General features: G+C 37.2%; 2 protein-coding genes across 2 annotated transcripts in view; one reads left to right on the top strand and one right to left on the bottom strand.

Moving 5' to 3' along the window:
- The first annotated feature begins 1406 nt into the window (after window positions 1-1406).
- On the top strand, window positions 1407-7822 carry ca12h10orf88 (chromosome A12 C10orf88 homolog). The gene is made up of 6 exons (XM_052610811.1): window positions 1407-2089; window positions 3837-4034; window positions 5159-5231; window positions 5315-5515; window positions 6554-6867; window positions 7202-7822. The coding sequence occupies exons 1-6, from the start codon at window positions 1956-1958 to the stop codon at window positions 7374-7376; spliced, it is 1095 nt and encodes a 364-aa protein (XP_052466771.1). The 5' UTR covers window positions 1407-1955; the 3' UTR covers window positions 7377-7822.
- A 5406-nt stretch (window positions 7823-13228) lies between these two features.
- The window catches only part of LOC128024926 (serine protease HTRA1B-like), a 33277-nt gene continuing 26125 nt past the window's right edge, over window positions 13229-20380 (bottom strand). Inside the window, exons 4-9 of the mRNA XM_052610810.1 lie at window positions 18577-18771; window positions 17442-17474; window positions 17002-17116; window positions 16828-16885; window positions 16569-16664; window positions 13229-14673 (exon numbers count right to left, since the gene is read on the bottom strand). Coding sequence (XP_052466770.1) covers window positions 14505-14673; window positions 16569-16664; window positions 16828-16885; window positions 17002-17116; window positions 17442-17474; window positions 18577-18771 — 666 coding nt within the window. The 3' untranslated portion in view covers window positions 13229-14504. The remainder of the gene's footprint in view (window positions 14674-16568; window positions 16665-16827; window positions 16886-17001; window positions 17117-17441; window positions 17475-18576; window positions 18772-20380) is intronic.

Raw genomic sequence — 20380 nt, 5'->3', positions numbered from 1 at the left:
CTCTTAAAATTAAAGAAAAAATCCTAGTAAAGAAAAAAGTAATTCAGAAAGCATCTTAACAAGAGGTCTTAAGGTCAAACTTGTTAGGAGCACAGACAAGGACTTTTAAGAGGCTTAAGAGTTTCTTCAGCAGAGAAAATGGCAGAAAGATGAAGAGACAGAAGAAATGTGTTGCAGACAATGGATGACAGCGAGTTAATAAGACGCTATAGATTAGATCGTGCAGGGATCATGTTTGTGACTGATCTTATTAGAGACGTGCTCCAACACAGCGCAGAAAAGCCATAGCGCCAGAAATTAAAGTAATCACTATATTATGATATTTGGCAACTGGGAAAATGCAACAATGCAATAGTGATGATTTGGGTCTGTCACAGCCTTCTGTAAGCAGAGTGATCACAAACAATTACAGCACAACATCTTTTTGTGTCGCAGTTCATTTCGTGTCCACTGGACAATCCCACCTTGCAGGCTCAAAAAACTGCATTTATGAATATAGCAGCCTTATAGGTGTGCACAAACAAGGGGGATGAACTGTTAATAGTTTGTGCTATACGCTCCCATGTCTGCTTCTTGTCCCTTGCTGTGACACCCGGCCCAAATTATCCTTTAAGAATGGCCTTGTGTTCATCCACTAACTGGGCTAACAGTAAACACTGTTCCTCTGTCCAGTTTGGCTTTCTTGCCCTTCTTGGTTTTGATTCCATGTTTGATACATTAAAACCAACATTCAAACCGCCACTTAAATAGGACAGCAATCACTGTAATTGGAAAGAGTGGAACAATTTTTAGCATTCTAAGCCATTCAAATACCTTATAGGAAATTAAAAGCATGGTAAATAAAAAAATAAAAAAAGATTTTTATACACACACATAATGTGTGTGGGCATGTGTGTGTGTGTGTGTGAGAGAGAGAGAGAGAGAGAGAGCGGTCAAATAGGAAAAATTACGCATATGAATTCAAAGTGAGAACTAGAATAGACCCTATACTTAAAATCACTCTTTTTTTCTTTCTTGGACAACCAACCAATCACAGTCTTACAAAGATTGTGTCATACATAGCAATGGGGTCAACCCCGCCAAGTTTTTGTCTTTTCCTTACTCAGAGTTGCTCTTAGATCAGTCCCTAATCGCTCTTAAGCTAAGACTCCTACGTTTTTACTTTTTAAGCTAAATTAAGAGTTTTCTGAGAGGATTCTTAGAATCTTTATGAATACAGGCCCTCTAGGAATCTAGATCTCTAGGAACAGGGTTGGGCACCCCCTCCTGTTGTCATGAATAAATGTAATACTGTAGTGATGGGGAACCGAGGCTTTCATCAAATTGTGCCGTAAAATTTTCATTAGAAGCTTTTTAACACAATGCGCAGTAGCGACATCTGGTGGCCTGACTCGGTTTCTCCAGAGTCTCTCTCCACTCATAATACAAGCTACTTATTCTATTTCTAGAGAGCTTCATAGAAAGTTAGATTTGTCCTATGATCAAAATATTTTATTGTTACTTGAAGCTACTGGAGGGACTATACTTTTTCCCCCTGGAAAGTGTAAATGAGACGAGTGAAGGAATCCCGTATGATTCGTTTGTATTTTACTCAGGCGTTTGCATGGGTGTCTCTGTGGGTCCTGGAGCAGCAGCAGTCGCTTTTTATTCAGCATGAGATGTTGTTGTGAATGGACGTTGCTAGAGTGCTTTATATAAATACGTTTTTATTACTTTCGTTAAACTGATAACAGTGTGCGAATGGGGTGGGGTTTTTTTCATAAGCATCGCAGCTAATATGTATTTAACCTTTCACACAGTACATTTATGGAGCGATAGAACCGAATGGTTTGACTTTAGTATACGGTGTATAATGTCACTGACCCTGACTGTTTTGGAACAAACGGTTTAATCCAGCGCACATCGCGGCTGACGTGTGAATGTTTTTTGGCTGGCAGTAAAACTCCTCGAGCAGGATGTCCTCGAGTGAAGATGGTTCGATCTCTGCACGCAGCTCATGGCAGTGCTCATCACAGAAACAGCTGTCTGATGTTCTCACAGCAACACAAGACAACAGTCCAAACCATGACTGCACGTCTGAACACGACAGGTGAGTCCGTTTCAATGCCTGCTTTATGGGAGGCTGTTTGAGACGAAACCCATAGAAAAGTGTTTCAGTGTGTATCGCAAGTGTTTCAGTGTGTATCGCAAGTGTTCCAGTGTGTATCGCAAGTGTTCCAGTGTGTATCGCAAGTGTTCCAGTGTGTATCGCAAGTGTTCAAGTGTGTATCGCAAGTGTTTCAGTGTGTATCGCAATGTGTTTCAGTGTGTATCGCAAGTGTTTCAGTGTGTATCATAAGTGTATAGCAAGTGTTTCAGTGTTTATCGCATTGGTATCGCAAGTGTTCCAGTGTGTATCGCAATGTGTTTCAGTGTTTATCGCAAGTGTTTCAGTGTGTATAACGAGTGTATCGCAAGTGTTCCAGTGTTTATCGCATTGGTGTCGCAAGTGTTTTGGTGTGTATCGCATTGGTGTCGCAAGTGTTTTGGTGTGTATCGCATTAGTGTTGCAAGTGTTTCGGTGTGTATCGCATTGGTATCGCAAGTGTTTCAGTGTGTATCGCATTGGTATAGCAAGTGTTTCAGTGTCTATCGCAAGTGTTTTTCAGTGTGTATCGCAAGTGTTTTTCAGTGTGTATCGCAAGTGTTTTTCAGTGTGTATCGCAAGTGTTTTTCAGTGTGTATCGCAAGTGTTTCAGTGTGTATCGCATTGGTATTACAAGTGTTTCAGTGTGTATAGCATTGGTGTCGCAAGTGTTTTGGTGTGTATCGCATTGGTGTCGCAAGTGTTTTGGTGTGTATCGCATTGGTGTTGCAAGTGTTTCGGTGTGTATCGCATTGGTATCGCAAGTGTTTCAGTGTGTATCGCATTGGTATAGCAAGTGTTTCAGTGTCTATCGCAAGTGTTTTTCAGTGTGTATCGCAAGTGTTTTTCAGTGTGTATCGCAAGTGTTTTTCAGTGTGTATCGCAAGTGTTTTTCAGTGTGTATCGCAAGTGTTTTTCAGTGTGTATCGCATTGGTATTACAAGTGTTTCAGTGTGTATAGCATTGGTATCGCAAGTGTTTCAGTGTGTATCGCAAGTGTTTCAGTGTGTATCGCAAGTGTTTCAGTGTGTATCGCAAGTGTTTCAGTGTGTATCGCAAGTGTTTCAGTGTGTATCGCAAGTGTTTCAGTGTGTATCGCATTGGTATTACAAGTGTTTCAGTGTGTATAGCATTGGTATCGCAAGTGTTTCAGTGTGTATCGCAAGTGTTTCAGTGTGTATCGCAAGTGTTTCAGTGTGTATCGCAAGTGTTCCAGTGTGTATCGCATTGGTATTACAAGTGTTTCAGTGTGTATAGCATTGGTATCGCAAGTGTTTCAGTGTGTATCGCAAGTGTTTCAGTGTGTATCGCAAGTGTTTCAGTGTGTATCGCAAGTGTTTCAGTGTGTATCATAAGTGTATAGCAAGTGTTCCAGTGTGTATCATAAGTGTATAGCAAGTGTTCCAGTGTGTATCGCAATGTGTTTCAGTGTGTATCACAAGTGTTTCAGTGGGTTTCGTCTCAAATGGCCTCCCATATTGCTTGGTGGCTAGAAAGCAAAAGTTATTTTAAAATACTTATGAACTATTCCTTTTAATATGTTATTGATTCAAAAAGTTGCACAATAAAATAATACATAATATTTTAATTAAGCAACCTTTTTTAGTAACTTTCAAAACAAGTCTTTTTTTGTTGTCATAAGGTTGAAAAAATTGAATATAAAGTCACCTGATACTTTACATTCATATATTTGCACATGTATTTTCCCCAGGTGTGAGCCTGTGTGTCTGGAGAGAGCAGAGGAGGGCTCTCCATGTGTGGTCAGACTTCTGTGCTCACCTCACTCTGCGTCTGTGATCAGACGTCTTCAGGTTGTCAGTGAAGCCCGCACTATTGAAGTGTACTCACTGTCTGGAGAATACTGTGGCACCTGCCGTGGAGAGGAAGTTCAAAAATCACACACTGACTGGTATTTTTTGGATGTTTTTTTTTGTTGTTGTTTTACACTTACCGTATTTTTCGACTATAAGTCGTACCTGAGTATAAGTCGCATCAGTCCAAAAATATGTCATGATGAGGTAAAAAACATATATAAGTTGCATTGGACTATAAGTTTAATTTATTTACAACCAAGAACCAAGAGAAAACATTACCGTCTACAGCCGCAAGAGGGCACTCTATGTTTTCAGTGAGAGGCTACAGGAGCATTGAGCAGCATAGAGCCCCCTCTGGCGGCTGGAGACGGTAATGTTTTCTCTTGGTTCATGACTCTTAGTTAATTTCTCTTGGTTCAAATTAATTTTGATAAATAAGTCACACCTGACTATAAGTCGCAGGACCAGCCAAACTATGAAAAAAATATAGTCTGGAAAATACGGTACTTACACCAGCTTTTGTCCATTATCTGTTATGTTTCTTATCCGTTGACTGTTTACAAATACCACAACCACTTGAAGATAAAAAAGATAACTACAAACGTTTCATACGTTGGAGTTTGCCACCAAAGAAGTGTGTTTTTGGTTGTGAAGGAATGATAACATTGTTCAGAAAAACGCAAAAGCTTCTGACAAAACTAAAGACTCTTCAGCGATATGAAGGATGCATTACTATAGATCTAGGTATAGGTCTATAGGTACTCAAGATTAACATAAGATTGGCAGAAACTGTGTGTGTTATGTCAGCTTTAAACCAAAAAAGTTAAATGATAAAACGTACAAATAACGTCACTGAATTGGCTGACCGTTTCAGGTATTATTAAAAAGAGTTAATCCCATTCAAACAAAGACATCATTCAAATTAAATAAATAATTGCTGATCAAACAAATATAAACGTTTGACATTTTTACGAGGTCTATGTGACTTTATGTAATATGCATTAATTTGTTAGTGAATGAATGTGCTTTGAAAAGGCAAAAAAAAAAAAAACATTATTATGAATTTAAGAAATATATTTATGTTTATAGATTCAGCTCAGTATAGTTTTGGATTAGTTAAAAAAAATATTTTACAATATTATAGATTAATAATGAAGATTAATGCTGAATCTTCTTCTGGTGTCAATTTTTAATTTTTAAAAAAAATTTCTTCTCCCAGCTCTGAAGATAAGAGGCATTTCTACAAGAATCATCTTTTGCTAGAAAAGCCTGTTGCATCCTGTGAGGTGAAGGTAAGGAAAGCTGGAAATAACATCCAGGCTCTCATCACAAACTGATCTCTGTTGGCTCAGCCTCGATGTGGTGTCTCCGACAGCTGCTCTCTCTCGGTGGCCGCTCGTCTGTGGCTATCGCCCATGTCGGTGTGGGACTGGAGACATCCAAGGACAGACAAGGTGGGCCGAGTGTAGACCCAGGCATAGACCTGCAGCGTGTGCAGACTATGATGGAGGAGATGGGCACCACCCTTTCACCAGGAGCACAGAACCTCATGGAGCTGGTGCAGTGCCAGCAAAAGGTCTGGATCCAGCCTCTTACTACAGCAGAATCACCACTCATCAGGTCTTTTAAAAAATGATGGATAATATAAACTGCATAAATGTCCAGTGTAGAATCTCTTGTGTCTGTAAGCAGCCAACAACCATAACAAACACAAGCGTTGTGGTGGTGATTTTAGTTTTTTTTTCATGGGCAAGTTTCAATCCCACTCCCGTTTTTGTATAATTTGAGTTGATTATGCTGTTCAGCAGTTTTTGCTCTTTTGGCAGACATCATTTCTTGTAGGCATTTGTGTCTTCATGTACAGTAAAAACAATAATAATGTGAAATATTATTACAATTAAAATACTTTTGTGTTTTAATATATTATAAGATGTAATTTATTATTGTGGTGGCAAAGCTGAATTTTGAGAAAAAAAATTTTTTTTTTTGATTCTTTGAATTGAAATTTCAGCATTTATTTGATTATGTATCCCTCAAAATCCTTGCTTAGTAAAAGTATGAATTAGTTTAATTAGTTTATTAGTAAATTCATTTATTAATTTACATCTACTTTTAAATGGTACTGTATCACTGTTTCTTCAAAAATATTAAACTGTATGTTCAAAATGTATAAAGAAATCAGCATATATTAGACACTGAAGTCTGGAGAAAATTCAGCTTTGCCATAACAGAAATAAATAAAAACATTTAAATATTATACATATTCATTACTGTTTTTATTTTATCAGTTAAATTCAGCCTTTGTGAGCAGTCCTTTCAAAAAATATTTTTGTTATTCCAAATATTCCAAACCTTTGATCAGTAGTGTTATATAAGTATAATAAAATTATTCGTTTTAATTTGATATGTGGAAATTGTACAATTTTCTTTTATAACCTATAATTTTAGTATTTTAACAGCATAATATTTTGACTTTTCATTTTCTCACTTTTTTAAACTTGTTCATTATCAAGCAAGTATCTGGGACAGTTGTTTCTAAAAAAAAAAAAAAAAAAAAGCCAGCACAAAGCTTCAACACAACTGAACAATCATTCTTTGTGTGTGTTGAGTCCAGAATAAATCAGACATGCTCAGTGGATTCATTCCTCTGCTCATGGGGGGAGGGGCTTTGAGCTGTCTGTCAAGAGGAGGTGGGGCTTCCAGTTCTGCAGCAGTGGAGTCAGGCCCAAATCCACCATCTGGCCTCGGGCAGCTTCTGTCTAGCAGCAATCATAACCAGATACCCAGTGCCATGTCTGCCCTGCTGAGCACCGACACAGGCACGATCAACCCAGACCTGCTTCCAATGCTGCAGAGCGTATGCGGTCAGGTCACGCAGCTCCGACTGGAGGAAGCCACATCTCCAGAGAGGAAGAAGAATGGAGAATGGTAAGTGTGAGCCATGTGCGGTGTTCTGTAAACAGACGTTCAGTTACCACGGGGGTTTAGTAACCAGCTCATCTTTATGAAAGTGTGAATATTATGAATATGAATAATAATACTGCTAAAATGTATTCATTAAGCCATATGAATTATTAAAGTAACATCCAACCATACAATCTGCAATCAGATCTGTCCAATTCACAAATGCATCATTCAGACGCTTTATAAACCAAAACTGACTTAATCAGTTTCACATTCTTAAGATTTTATTCCAGTGTATTTAATGTGTCCTTTAGTTTGTCCACTCATCGTTTATACCTTTTGTTTTTTTGTATTACAGGGAGGGTCATATATGCTGTGGAGGGTTTGAGAAGATTCTGGAGACCATTGTAGAGAAGCGAATGGATGAGATGGAGAGAAGATTAAAGGAACATCTGGATTTGCGTCTGGATGCTCTTCAGCAGAGACTGGAGATCACACTTCAGCAGGCGCTGTCTCATAAGCAGCACCAGTAAACAACATCCACCAACACACAGGACTAACCTGAACACTTTTAGCAAGATCTCCTCCCTGAGCTTTACTTCACTGACGACTGTATTATTCTGTATAGTTACATCTAATTCATGTCATCCATCCCTTTATAAGAAAATGGTTCTAATATTTTTGTTTTGCCAGCAGTCTCTTTTGCTTTGTGTGGAAGTGTTTTACAGTTTCTAGAGACTGTACTGACTTGGTTTATGTGTTAATTAACAGCTTGACAAGTCTGCTCACTTACAGTATCAGATGAGCTTCACAAATCACCACTACTTGTGAAACTGTTCTTAATAATTTAATAAATTATTTAATCTGAAAGATACTACAGACAACGGATGTAATGACAGTGTGAAGTATTTTTCATTGTTAACTGAATTTGTGTTAATGATGTTCATATGTTTACTCTTCATACTGGAGAACTAAGGAACTTGTCATGTTTTTATCCTATCAAATCTTGGTATATCACGTTGTGTGATTTATTGAAAGACTCTCCTCGCCCTATATGTTTTAACATGAACATACTGTGGTAAAAATGGCTTCCTGTTCTTGGCTGTGACAATACAGTTTACTCAGGATTTTAGCTCCTGTCATGACTGTTTGATAATGGAAAACATGGTAACTTTTGCTCAATATTCAAACAAGATTATAAAAAGGGACATAATTTCCATAAAATATTCAAAGGACAAAGACCCATGACTGGCAGATCAATGTGCTGTTTGTTTTCTCTCCAGTACAATACAGTAGGAAGAATCATTTGTGTAATATCATTTTAAATAAACAGAATGAGTGTGTGTGTATATAAGGATGTTAACAGTTACAGGATGATTGACTAGCGGGTTTACGGTGACGGCGTGCGTGCATGTAACTATGCAACAGCGCAATTTCATGGCCTGGTACTATGTCCTTAAGCTTGCTTACTCTTCTGTTACACGCCCCAAAGTATCTACTGTACATTTTCTTCACAAAAAGAGTAAATACTCCTAGGGTTAGTATAAATAGAGGAACTGGGATATAAACATTCACTAAACCATAAGTTAAATTCAGTTCAATACTGTCCCTAAAGGGACAATTTGTCTTGAACCCTGGAGCCCGTATATACAAATACTGATCAGCATTACATTACATTACATAATAAAAAGACTGCATTAATTTTTGTACAATGTAAAAAGAATCGGGGAACTAACACAGCCTTGTGGAACACCTGTACTTGTTCTTCTAACCTCCGATATACTGTGGTTAATCTTGACCTGCTGCCTTCGATTAGTTAAAAACAAATGATACCATTTGAATAAAAAGGGTTTTACTCACAACTGTACCAGATTTTTAATCAAACAGTGGTTTAAAAGCATCAAAAGCCGAACTGCAGTAAAATCAACGAATATCAACCGTGCAGTGGCTTTTATGTTACAGCTCAAATTGCATTTTTTTTTTTTTTACAGAATAATTATAATTAGCATTTTGAGAAAAATACAAGTTTCATATTTTTTGCTTCTAAACCAAGTACACTTGCCTCATAGATTTCGATTGTATATTTTATTACAAACATGTTTTGCATTATTGAAATTCATATAATCCCCGAAAACTCCAATGCGATAGGTCTATAAACCTCTACTTTCCCTCAGATGGTTCTTCTGACCTCTCTTATTCACCTCATCTTTTCTCAGTAGTTCATAAAATTTTAGTTTTCTTAAAGCCTGCATTGGGGAAAACCACGTCTACCTTTTTTACAACTCTCACATGCATCCTATGAACATGAACTTGCTATTTTTGGTAGTCACCCATCAAACATGAAGCAGAGCTGCATCACTCAGGGGCAGCAAAGAAAACACAGCTGAATGAACAAACTGCATGAATCAGTGAGGAAATTAACCAAAAGCACTACAAATTAGCACCTTTGAGTAACTTTCCACCATTCCCATGTTGGCATTTTGACCCTGGACTTGTCATGTGAGACTCTACGCAGATTAACATGCTTGTCTACTGTCTTCACCACAGTGATGTTCATTGAGTAGATTTGTTCAGTGAGCTGTTGTCTTATGACCGAGAGGGACGTCCACTTCAGAAAGGGTTTTGTAACCACGGAGAAGTGGGTCAGCAGTGGAGGTGGTACCGATGATGAATAGAGCTATTTTTGTGCAGATACCCTCACCAATATCCCCATGGACCAGAGTCAAACTGGCCCAACTGAAACAACAAAGATGTGCTGCCACCACACTTCATGCAAGCACTTATGGACTGAACACAAGTAAACAGCCTTAAAGTCAGCTTGATATAATCCTTACTCTGTAGATCTATGTGCTAACATCAAACGCATATAAAAAATAATGCAGAGCATAAATAAATCCATAACATTGTGAGAAATAAATAAAAAAAGTCATAGTTTCCTGACACATAAATGCGTATAAATAAAAATCAGGTTTTCATGAATATTGTTGAGGACAGTTATGTCAGTTATCAGCAGGAGGAAAAAAGATGCGACAAAATAGCAGCGTCAAACTTAAAGGGGACATAGGGTGCCCATTTTCCACAAGTTGATATGATTCTTTAGGGTCTTAATGAAACGTCTGTAACATAGTTCGGTTAAAATTTCTCAATGATAGTGTAAAAAATACCCTTTTCCCCTGTCAAAAACGGCTCTTTTCAGAGCACACAGTTTTTTTTAGCATTTTCCTTTAAATGTTAATGAGCTATACTGACCCCGCCCCTCTCTTCCAAGCTGCTCTGTGAGGGACTGTTTACTTCAGCATTCATTGTGAAACTTGCTAATTAGGAAAGAAAAACGTACACTCACTTCTGTAGGTGAAGCTGGATCACAAAATGATTCACGCGAACATAGACATATTCGGGGGGCATTCTCTTCAGAAACAAATGTAACGTTAATCCACTGCGTCTTCAGCAGCTCAGATGTCGGGAGTAAACAACAGAACACCTCAATCACTTAGGAGACATTCTTGTCTACATCTACTCCAGCTGTGAAACAATGGTGGACTGATGACAGCTCACTAAGGTAAGACACCATCCCAGAAACGCCACTGTCAATCAAACTATTGTGGGAGGGGCCTGTTTTTATGACGCCACAGATACAGGCATCTGATATCTGCTCGATTTGTGAAAGGGGTAAAGATTTAAGCAGATAAAAACAAAAACTTTTTATCATTTTAGGGTGGTTGTGTATACACACTGCCAACACACATTTCAGTTCAAACATCTTGTAAAAGTGCATGTAGCATCATATGACCCCTTTAAGACATGAATTGAAATTACTTCATTTTTTTTACATTAAATTCTACTAAAAAATATAACTGTTTCATTCTACTTTTTGAACACTGTCTAAAGGAAAAAAAAAAGTTATTTTATTTAACTGACAGCTATTTTATCTTGTATTATCCTTTATAGTATGATGCTTTTTTTCTTGCAAAACGAAATTTTAATTGTCGTTTTAGGCAAACATATAATAATAATAAAAAAAAAAACCGTTGAAAATCTAATAGAAGATTAAATTTGACGAACCCAAATTTGATTTTTCTCATTTCTTGTTTCTAAAACCAAATAAATTGTCATTTATATAATAAAAAAAGGGATTACATAAACAAATATTGAAATTGCAGGGTACATCATAGTAGTATTTTCTGTATACATTTAATTTATTTGATTTATTTTTTGCTTATTTTAATTACAATAATTTTCATTGCTGTATTAGGGTTTTGTTTGTTTGCAAGATAATGTTCGTAACTGAAAGGATAGAAATAATTACCATCCAAAATCTCAAATATGAATCAGACATGTCGTCATGTCTTTAAAAGAAAGGCTGTAATGTTTAAATTGGGAGATTTTAAGATGTTTGACATAATAATTCTGAGAATTATTTAACCGTCAAACATTTGACAGTATAGTCCCCACAGACAAATGCACTTACAACAAATATGTTTCATATTGTCAGTAAAATCATTTTGTTTAATCTCTGACCTGAGATGTACCCAAGATTTAGTCAGTGGTCTCCAAGAGAAATTGAAGCTAATATGAGAGGAAATGAATGCAAAGCCCCCCTGCAACTCAAGTCCAGAAGTCATCCTGCAAAGTGAAAAAGAAAAACTTCCCCTATTTTACCTTATGAATTTAATTCAATGCAGTGGATTAGACTCAGCTTGTGCAACTAATCTGCCAAAAGAACATACAGAGTACAATTTGTTTTAGAGAGTATAATTTGCACATTATCACAATATGGAGTAAAACTTTTGTACCTTTTTACATAATGCCTGGACTCTTTAGTGTTCCTGCTTGTAAACACATCACATTGTGCCACCAGTAAATCAACAAATGAGGGCAGCATATCACAAGTCATCCTGAAAGTATTATAAAGCTTTCTATATATATATATATATATATATATATATATATATATATATATATATATATATATATATATATATATATATATATATATATAAATTCTCCAGGCTCAATGTGTTTTTGAACACGTATATGATTAAGAAAGTACCATCATAAATCTTTTTAGATTTATGATGGTATGATAAATTTATGTTTAGAGGCATATGGTGGACTTTTGTGGATCTACACCTTTTGGTGGACATGGAACAGTTTTCCTATTGACACCCACCAAGCTTAATTTAATTGTTCACAGTAAAAGAAAAAAAAAATGTTTACGTGTTTCTCACACATATTCACACAATATGTTAAAGTGGGTTTTGAGATCATTTGTTATAGATATGACCCATATGTTCTAGAAGAACTCCAACGCTGAGCTCAGTGATGTGGTGTGAATTTGAATAAAGCTCTTATAGAGCAGTATTATCAAATTCAGTGAGTTTATTATGTGTCCTTTGCTGTCCACACTGTTTCAGGCTTGTGAGGTGAAGCAGACTGAAGAATAATAAGTCTGATACGTAATGTATGAAAAATTACGAATCATTAATGCTATGAAGTAAACATGTTATCTTAAAATGAAGCCAAGCATGACGTCCATTCATGAAAATATTACAATTAATTTCTGTATTGACATGACAAACTGGTTAAGATTTGATCAGACACAGCTGCGCAGCAGAATCCCTATGAAAACTTCTAATAAACTTCTCTAGAATTGTTAAAGGAACAGTTCACCCAAAAAATGAAAATGTGATTTTTATCTGCTTACCCCCAGGGCATCCAAGATGTAGGTCACTTTGTTTCTTCAGTAGAACACAAAGATTTTTAACTCAAATAGTTGCAGTCTGTTAGTCATATAATGGAAGTGAATAGGAATCATGGCTTTGATAGTCAAAAACACATACACAAACAAAACCAAATTAAACCCTGCAACGTGTGACAATACACTGATGTTTAAAGACATGAAAATGAACAGTATCTATATCGTTTTTTTACCTCTGATTCACTGCAATGTCCAAACTGTCCTAAGCGCGTCATGAGTGTGTTTTTAACAGCCGGCGCATGACATGTCTTCTTCTTCTTCTTGCTTTACGGTGGGTTCCAGACATATAAGTGCATTTCCGCCACCTATCTCTCAAATAGACCATTGCCACTCTATCTACAAACTCAATTAGGAGTGTCAATGGTCCATTTTGTTTGTGTTCCCCTGAAGAAACAAAGTCAAACAAAACATCTTGGATGCCCTGGGGGTATGCAGATAAACATCAAACTTTCATTTTTGGGTGAACTATCCCTTTAATAGAGCAGTTCTGGACTCTCACTTCCTCAATATTCCCTGCTAGATTGTTTTCTTGCCAAGGAGCTGGTTAAATCTAGGATTGCATCACTCTAATCGACCTTGAAAAAGTTCTTGATGTTTCTGAATTCAAACAGTATGACACTGAAACGGTTTAAAAACGTTAACCATCTTTAATTTCATTTCTGAAATTGCCGTCTGACAAACACAGACACAAACATTTAAGGAAGATAGGTATTCCAAGATAACAGTCATTCTCTAATGGCCCACAATAATTTTCAAATAACGTCAAGTCTGAGATCTGAGTGTAAATATAAAAAAAAAAAAAAAAATGAAGAAATCTGAATAGAGACAAATTTTCGATACCTTGCTGATGTATACATAAGGATGAAATACACTGTAAGCTCTGTTCCAAAACCTAGTGAACCGGCTGCCATGTAACCTTAAATGTAACCGATTTTTATGACCGACATAGACAGCAACTCTGCACGTAATCTAACTCACAGGAGACTCACTTATTTCAGAAGTTAAACGTTAGCATGTTGCTAAGCTAACAGCATACTACTCTACCCAGATAGCACACATATCTCCAAGACATCTGTTTTCATATATTCTAAACCATAAACATCTTAAAAGACATTTCTGTCTTTTTTAATCTCTGACAGGAAACATTTTAGAGACAGACGTATAACAGTAAAAACAAGATGAAAAATGCACATGAAAAAGACATCTACACAGTATAAATGTGCTATCAGAGTAACCCTTTACGAAGACCAAAATAATCCCGGTTATCGAAGTTAAACCACATATAAACCATGGTTTTGCTACAAGAAGCATAGTCTAACCATGGTATTTGTAGTAAACTATGGTTATAAAAATGGCAATCAAGCCACCAAAAAAATTGTTATAATATGACAAAACCATGGTTAATTTTCGTAATTTTCATACAAATAAATTGCACACATAAAATTGGGTAAAACAATTACTTTTAATTAGACTGAATTGTTTTACTAGATAGTTTTCAGTAATGAATACAATATAAGATTATAATCAACATTTAACTTCTTTTCACCATCTTGAATGGAATTATTCCGCTCATCACAATTTCCTGCCTTGGCTGCTTACTAGGTTTTGGAAGAGAGAAATTCTATAAATTTCAGAGTGTTATAGTGAACTAGCCAGTGCTAAATTCTGATATTTATTTACAAAGGGCTCATTCTAAGATGGTTTATTGATGAATAAACAGAAAATAACATGGGGGATATGGGGAGAAAGTGAGAAAGGACTTTTCATGTTCTAAGCTGGGAACGATATTCATGTCGGATGATGGTTGGACTGGAAAGTATTCACTAAGTTTCTAGAATGAGTGTGGCTCCGGACACACTCAGTAAAAGTCTGAGAACCAGCTCATAGGTGAGCATGAGGGAGGTCAAGGGTCAATCTCCTCAGGAATGATTGTGAGGATGACGTCTTCATTGCCACGTCGTACCACTGTTCTCAGACTGTCGTCTTTCTTGATGGCTGTACTGACGTCACTTGCTGATGTAATCCTCTGACCGTTAATGCTGATTATGACGTCACTCTCTTTCAGACCGCCACTAGCATCCAAAACAGAAAGCAGTTAAAACAAGACTCATTTTAACTTAGAAAACACCCTTTTGAAAACTTTATTTTTAAGAGTGTATATATTGCTGCAGTGTGTCAGTAGGAAATATCAGTTCACATTTCCAAACATTCCTTTTGCCATTAATTGTAATGATCTAATGAGATTTTGTTGTGCATAAGGAGTCTGACAACAGCCAGTGCTCCACACAGAGATCCGATCTCACCATCATCCAGTCTGTCTGGAATAACATAAAGAAACAGAACAGACTAAATCCTGAAGAACCGTGGAGATATCTTCAAAACACTTCAAACACAAAAAACTATCTGCAAAGCTACCTGAAAAACTATGTGCAAGTGTACCTAAAGTTGATTTACACGCGTAGGGTGGTCACACTTTTTGATTCAGTTAATAGAAGTTAAAGCTGCAGTAGGTAACTTTTGTAAACCTGTCATTATGTCCCGAGACTCCCGAGAGTAGAATATGAGACAGATAATCTGTGAAAAAATCAAGCTCCTCTGGATCCTCCCAGTGGTCCTAGAAATACACCGCTCCGGGTAAGAAACAACCAATCAGAGCTGCGTTCCATAACTTTTTTTGTGTTCAAGATTTACAAAATGTATATAATAACCGAGAGCACCATGAATCCATTTTCCAAACCGTGTTTTTAGCCTGTCCTAAATCACTAGGGTGCACCTATAATAAGTGTTTATATTCAGACTATTTTAGATTGCTTCGGGGGTTCCGCGGCTGAGTAACCCAATACCTTTGTGATTCTTCATAGACATAAACAGAGAGAAGTAGTTCCGGCTACGATGTTCTTCCGCAAGACGCAAGCAGTTCTGTTTATTAACCGCTAGAGCGTCAAAAGTTACCTACCGCAGCTTTAATTGATAAACACAATGTATTTAAGACATTATTTTTGAAAGCATGCTCACTTTACAGCATGTTTACACTAGTGCTTAAAACTTTTCACAGTATTGTAGCTCTGTAGGAGGGTTTCTTCAAGTGTTTTGTAGACATTGCCACAGTTCTTCTGGATTTGTTCTGTCTTAGTTTGTTCCGATTCTTCATGTAATTCCAGGCAGACTGGATGATGAAGGTGAGATCAGATCTTTGTTGTTGAGCACAAGTATAGCTCAAATACATTTAAACTTATTGTAAGTCTAAGTCAAGTATACTTAAATGTCATTTTAAGTATAGTTCCGAGGAGTATATAAAAAGTAAACTAAAAGCATACTTTCCTATTTTTAGTTTAAAAGAAGTATACTTATAGTACACTTGAATAAACTTCTTTTTCGTAAGGGATGTACATTTACAAAAAAAAAAAAAAAAAAAAAAAATCCTGTATGCTTCAGCATTCAACTCAATTTGCTCTAAATTGGCTGACCACAATGACAGGAAGTGGCCACTTATGTACTGCTAACATAATCTCATATAAGCTAAAATTGTGTGGACTACTTGTGAGTCAACGTTCACCCGCACACAATGAAATTTAATTTTAGCTATAAAAACTCTTAACTTCTAAGGGAAATTTAAAAAAAGAGAAAGCACTGCAGCCTCAGCAGAAAGATGACTATTTTGGAAAGGTCAAAGCGTTCAAACCGCTATGTATTCAAATAAAGCATCTATATGGTTAAAAGAGCATCAAATGTGACAATGCTGGACTGCGGCAAAAACAAAAAGAAAGAAAAACTGCACTTGTTATTATGATCTGATTTAAGGTTTTTCTGTTGTTGTTGTTTTTTTTTTGTTTTTTTTTACAAATTTCTATTATTTTTCCATCCCTCCAACCACCTGATTTCACTCTTGCATGTGACTCCACTTTTCGTGTTGAAGATGCTTGGTTAACTGGGGAATTCTAATGGCTACATGTGCTGGGCTACTTACACTTCAGCTGGTGTTTTCGGGATAACTTCAATGACATACGCTCCAGAGGTGACATCTGGGAAGTCACTCTGTTTTTCCTTTAGCTCTTTAGCAAGTCTGTGAGTGACAGATTCATAGTACAGACATAAATGACATGTTTTCTTGAATCTAGCTTCTGCTATGTATATGTATAATGGATAATACAATTTGAAATGATTTTTATTTCCATAATCACAAACACACTGCAGGATTAAGAAAATGCACTGCATTTGTGACTCACATTGGGGTCAATGTCATCATTCTTACACCGATATACTTCTTCTTTGTGGCTGTTTTTCCTGAAAACAAATATGACAGAGTTATTGATTGATACTATAAAAAATTATTATTGATTTATTCCAAACTTTTGATCAGCAGTGTAAGAGTTTCGGGATTAGCACATTTGAATCCTGACCTTTAGCCTGTCTGTCGTGAGACTCAGCCAGGAATTGTCGGATCTTGTCAGAAGGAATAGCGAAGGATATTCCTGCTGTCACCTTCAGCGTGTTGATTCCTATCACCTCACCATCCTACAGCAACAGACACAAGAGTGAAGACACAAGTATAAATGTGAACTCACACAAACACACCGCACATCTGCATGCACAGATGTCTTCCTGTCACGATGGGATGTTTCCGCCATTGATCATTATGCATGCACACATGTGTTTACGATCACGGCTGACTTAACACAGGGTCTGCCAACACATGTTTCTAGGCTCATAAAGACATGCTGTAGACATCAACCCTGGCTGCATTCTGTTACTCCTGTTAACTCACTAAAAACATAAGACTGTAGCTGGTTTCAGTATTTACGTACAAAGAGGACATCATAACAAAAAGCAAAAATCTTACCAGGTTCACCAGGGGCCCTCCTGAATTACCGTACTAAAACACAGAAAGAGTTTGTTTATGAAAAAATGTCTGATTCGTTTTTTCTCTTGATAATGCAACTGTCATATCTATTTATCTAAATGTAAATATCAAGCTACATATCAGAGTACTATATTATATTTGTGCACTGTAAAATAGTTATTTCTATCATGATTTAGCCTTTGAATTATTTTTGACCTGAATAAAAACATTTTACTATTTTAAGGTTACCATTTTTTCCAGTGTATACAAAAATAATAGTAATAATAATAATAATATTATATATATATATATATATATATATATATATATATATATATATGTGTGTGTGTGTGTGTGTGTGTGTGGGGGGGGGGGGTGTCGGACTGGGGGTAAAACCAGTACTGATTACCAGGGCCCCAAAGGAAGAGAGGGCCCTCGAAAAGTCTGAAATATATATTTTCAAGGGGTGGGGGGCCCATTAGGACTGCCTATGCATAGGGCCCGGGATTTTGTGCAGCACCCCTGTGTGTGTGTGTGGGTGTGTGTAAATTATCCACTGAAAAACTGATTTTATTCAAGTCACATATTGTATCGTTTTAGGGGCCGTTCACATATCGAGTCTTTTGCGCGCGCAAGTTCATTATTTCCAATGTAGGCACGCGGCATGCGCTCTCATAAGGGGCCATTCACATATCGCGCCTAAAAACGACGTTTTCTCTTTCTTTCCAAAGTGCTCGGACAGTTGCGCCCCTGAGGCGTCTGCCTTTGCTAAGCAACAATGACGTGCTCTCTCCATAAAGACGCGGAAATTTCAGCAAAATGCCAATCCATATACAGCTATGATCAGCAGTTCCTTCATCTTAGCTGAGCTTTCAACATTGTTACGGGAAAGGATGAAGCTGATTGGTTAGTTTTTGTCACATGACTCGTGTGTGAACGGCCCCTTATAGTCGAAATCAAGGTAGAAATAACTCTTTCACAGAAAATGCTGAAATTTTTTTATTTAAAAATGGTAATATCTAAATTAACCGGTTTTATTCAAAATTATTTACCATTACTAAATAAATCTAAATATCATGGTTGAGTATCAGCAACAATGACTGTAAGCAGTGTATGATTATCAGTGTGGGCTCACATTGATGATGGCATCTGTCTGGATGTAGTCCATGTCAGAGTTACGTAGGCCCAGCTCTTTGCCTCCTCTCTGGGTGGTGCTGACGATGCCTGTAGTCACTGTGTTCTGAAGGGAGAACGGACTGCCGATAGCGACCACAAACTCGCCTGGTCTCAGATCAGCTGACCGACCCAACAGCAGCACTGGTAGTTTCATCTGCAATATGAAATAAAATACAGCATGAGACTTTAACACCATCGGCCATTATCCATTCTTTAATTCAAGTTATATTTTTAAACCTGGATTATGGTAAGGCCTATAGATTTTCTAAAGAAGCAAGTATGTCCAATGAAATTAACTTAATTATATTAGTTTTATGTTACTTATTTCATCAAATAAATAAAACTATTAATATATATATATATTAAGAATAATTAATTAAAGGAATAGTTAACACAAAAACTAATATGTACTTATTCTTAGGTTATCCTAGATGAAGAAATGAACTCAAATACATCTTAGATGGATAGATAGTGGTGAGTACATTTTCAGCAAATGTTCATTTTGGGTGAACTATTCATGTTGAATGAGTGAATTAATGAATGAATGAATGAATAGCCCCTCTGTACATCTTAGAATTTCCCACAAGAAAACAAACAAATAAATATTTTTTTTTTTTTTTTTCAGAAGAAATATCTGAGATTCAGGAGACCAAAGCAAAAGTTTCCATTTGATATCCATTTATTCTCATTGCTGTGCTAATCTGGTTCATCTCACAACTGAAATTTTGTATGTAGGGAGATTCTTTATATAAGGAGTTTCTCTCCTATAGAGGAGGAATAATCTCTTGTAAGAGATGTATTGAGTGTATTTTCCTCAAGTGCTCTGTGGTATGGCAAGCTGAACTGACCATAAGACAGAAAAAGACACCCATAAAGCTTTCATCACCATACTACACAGCTGGTTTGAGGTTCTTCTGCTCAGCAGTTGGTTTTCTAAACATGAAGTCTGACATTGTGGCTAAATAACTCTACCTTTATCTCTATGTGCTGATTTTGATGCAATGTCTTGGCCTTTAAAGTGGTTTTAGCATTTATAGATGATCTTGCAGATAATGAAAGACTTAAGAGCCACATGAGAAAGCCACACACCTCAGCTGCTGAGACCTAAATCGGACCACAGCTTTCTGATGTTTAGATGAGGATGTGTCCTCCATGTTACTTCCTAACTTTCTGCTAATCACGCACCAACAATGCACATGAACACACCGCTTTTTTAGACCAGCACAACAATGGGTGCACAAATGGGCTCAAATGCATTTGCTATTTAAATAACTTGGTAAAAAAAAGCACTAAAACTTTTTTTCTGTCTCGCCCTGTGCCCCATTGCACCGGCTGTATGAGAGGGCCCTCAAAGTGAAACGTCCAATGAGTGACACTAAGGGTGTACTCACACTAGCCAGTTTGAACCGTGCCCGGGTGCGTTTGACCACCAAAGCGCGGTTCGTTTGATTAGTGTGAGTGCTCCGAATCGTGCCCGGGCGCGGCTCGATTGGCCGGCCCTGGCCCGCTAGGAAGTGGTGGGCCAGGGCACGGTTCAGTTGGACTCGGGCGCGGTTCGCATGCAGTGTGAGCGCTAACCGTGCAGGAGCACGGAAAAGGACGCGTTGCGTCACAGTTTTTAGACGCTCCAAAACCAACATGGCAGGGAAAGGGTCGCTTTGGTCTACGGCAGAGGTGCAAAACGCATAAAAACTAAAAACTGCAAAGTCCTTGCTGCACTTCAGCTGGTACCTTGCAAACATCCTCATACGAGCAGCGCGATT

The sequence above is a fragment of the Carassius gibelio genome, chromosome A12, assembly GCF_023724105.1.
Source record: "Carassius gibelio isolate Cgi1373 ecotype wild population from Czech Republic chromosome A12, carGib1.2-hapl.c, whole genome shotgun sequence".
In the NCBI taxonomy this organism is placed as follows: domain Eukaryota; kingdom Metazoa; phylum Chordata; class Actinopteri; order Cypriniformes; family Cyprinidae; genus Carassius; species Carassius gibelio.
The sequence above is the reverse complement of the archived record's forward strand: the minus strand, read 5'-3'. Positions and strand labels throughout refer to the sequence as shown.

Bases quoted from the DNA above. Each gene is read 5' to 3' on its own strand.
- ca12h10orf88 (XM_052610811.1), top strand. From the start codon at position 1,956: ATGTCCTCGAGTGAAGATGGTTCGATCTCTGCACGCAGCTCATGGCAG. The intron at 2,090-3,836 runs GTGAGTCCGTTT...TATTTTCCCCAG, and splicing joins TGCACGTCTGAACACGACAG to GTGTGAGCCTGTGTGTCTGG. The intron at 5,516-6,553 runs GTCTGGATCCAG...TGTTGAGTCCAG, and splicing joins TGGTGCAGTGCCAGCAAAAG to AATAAATCAGACATGCTCAG.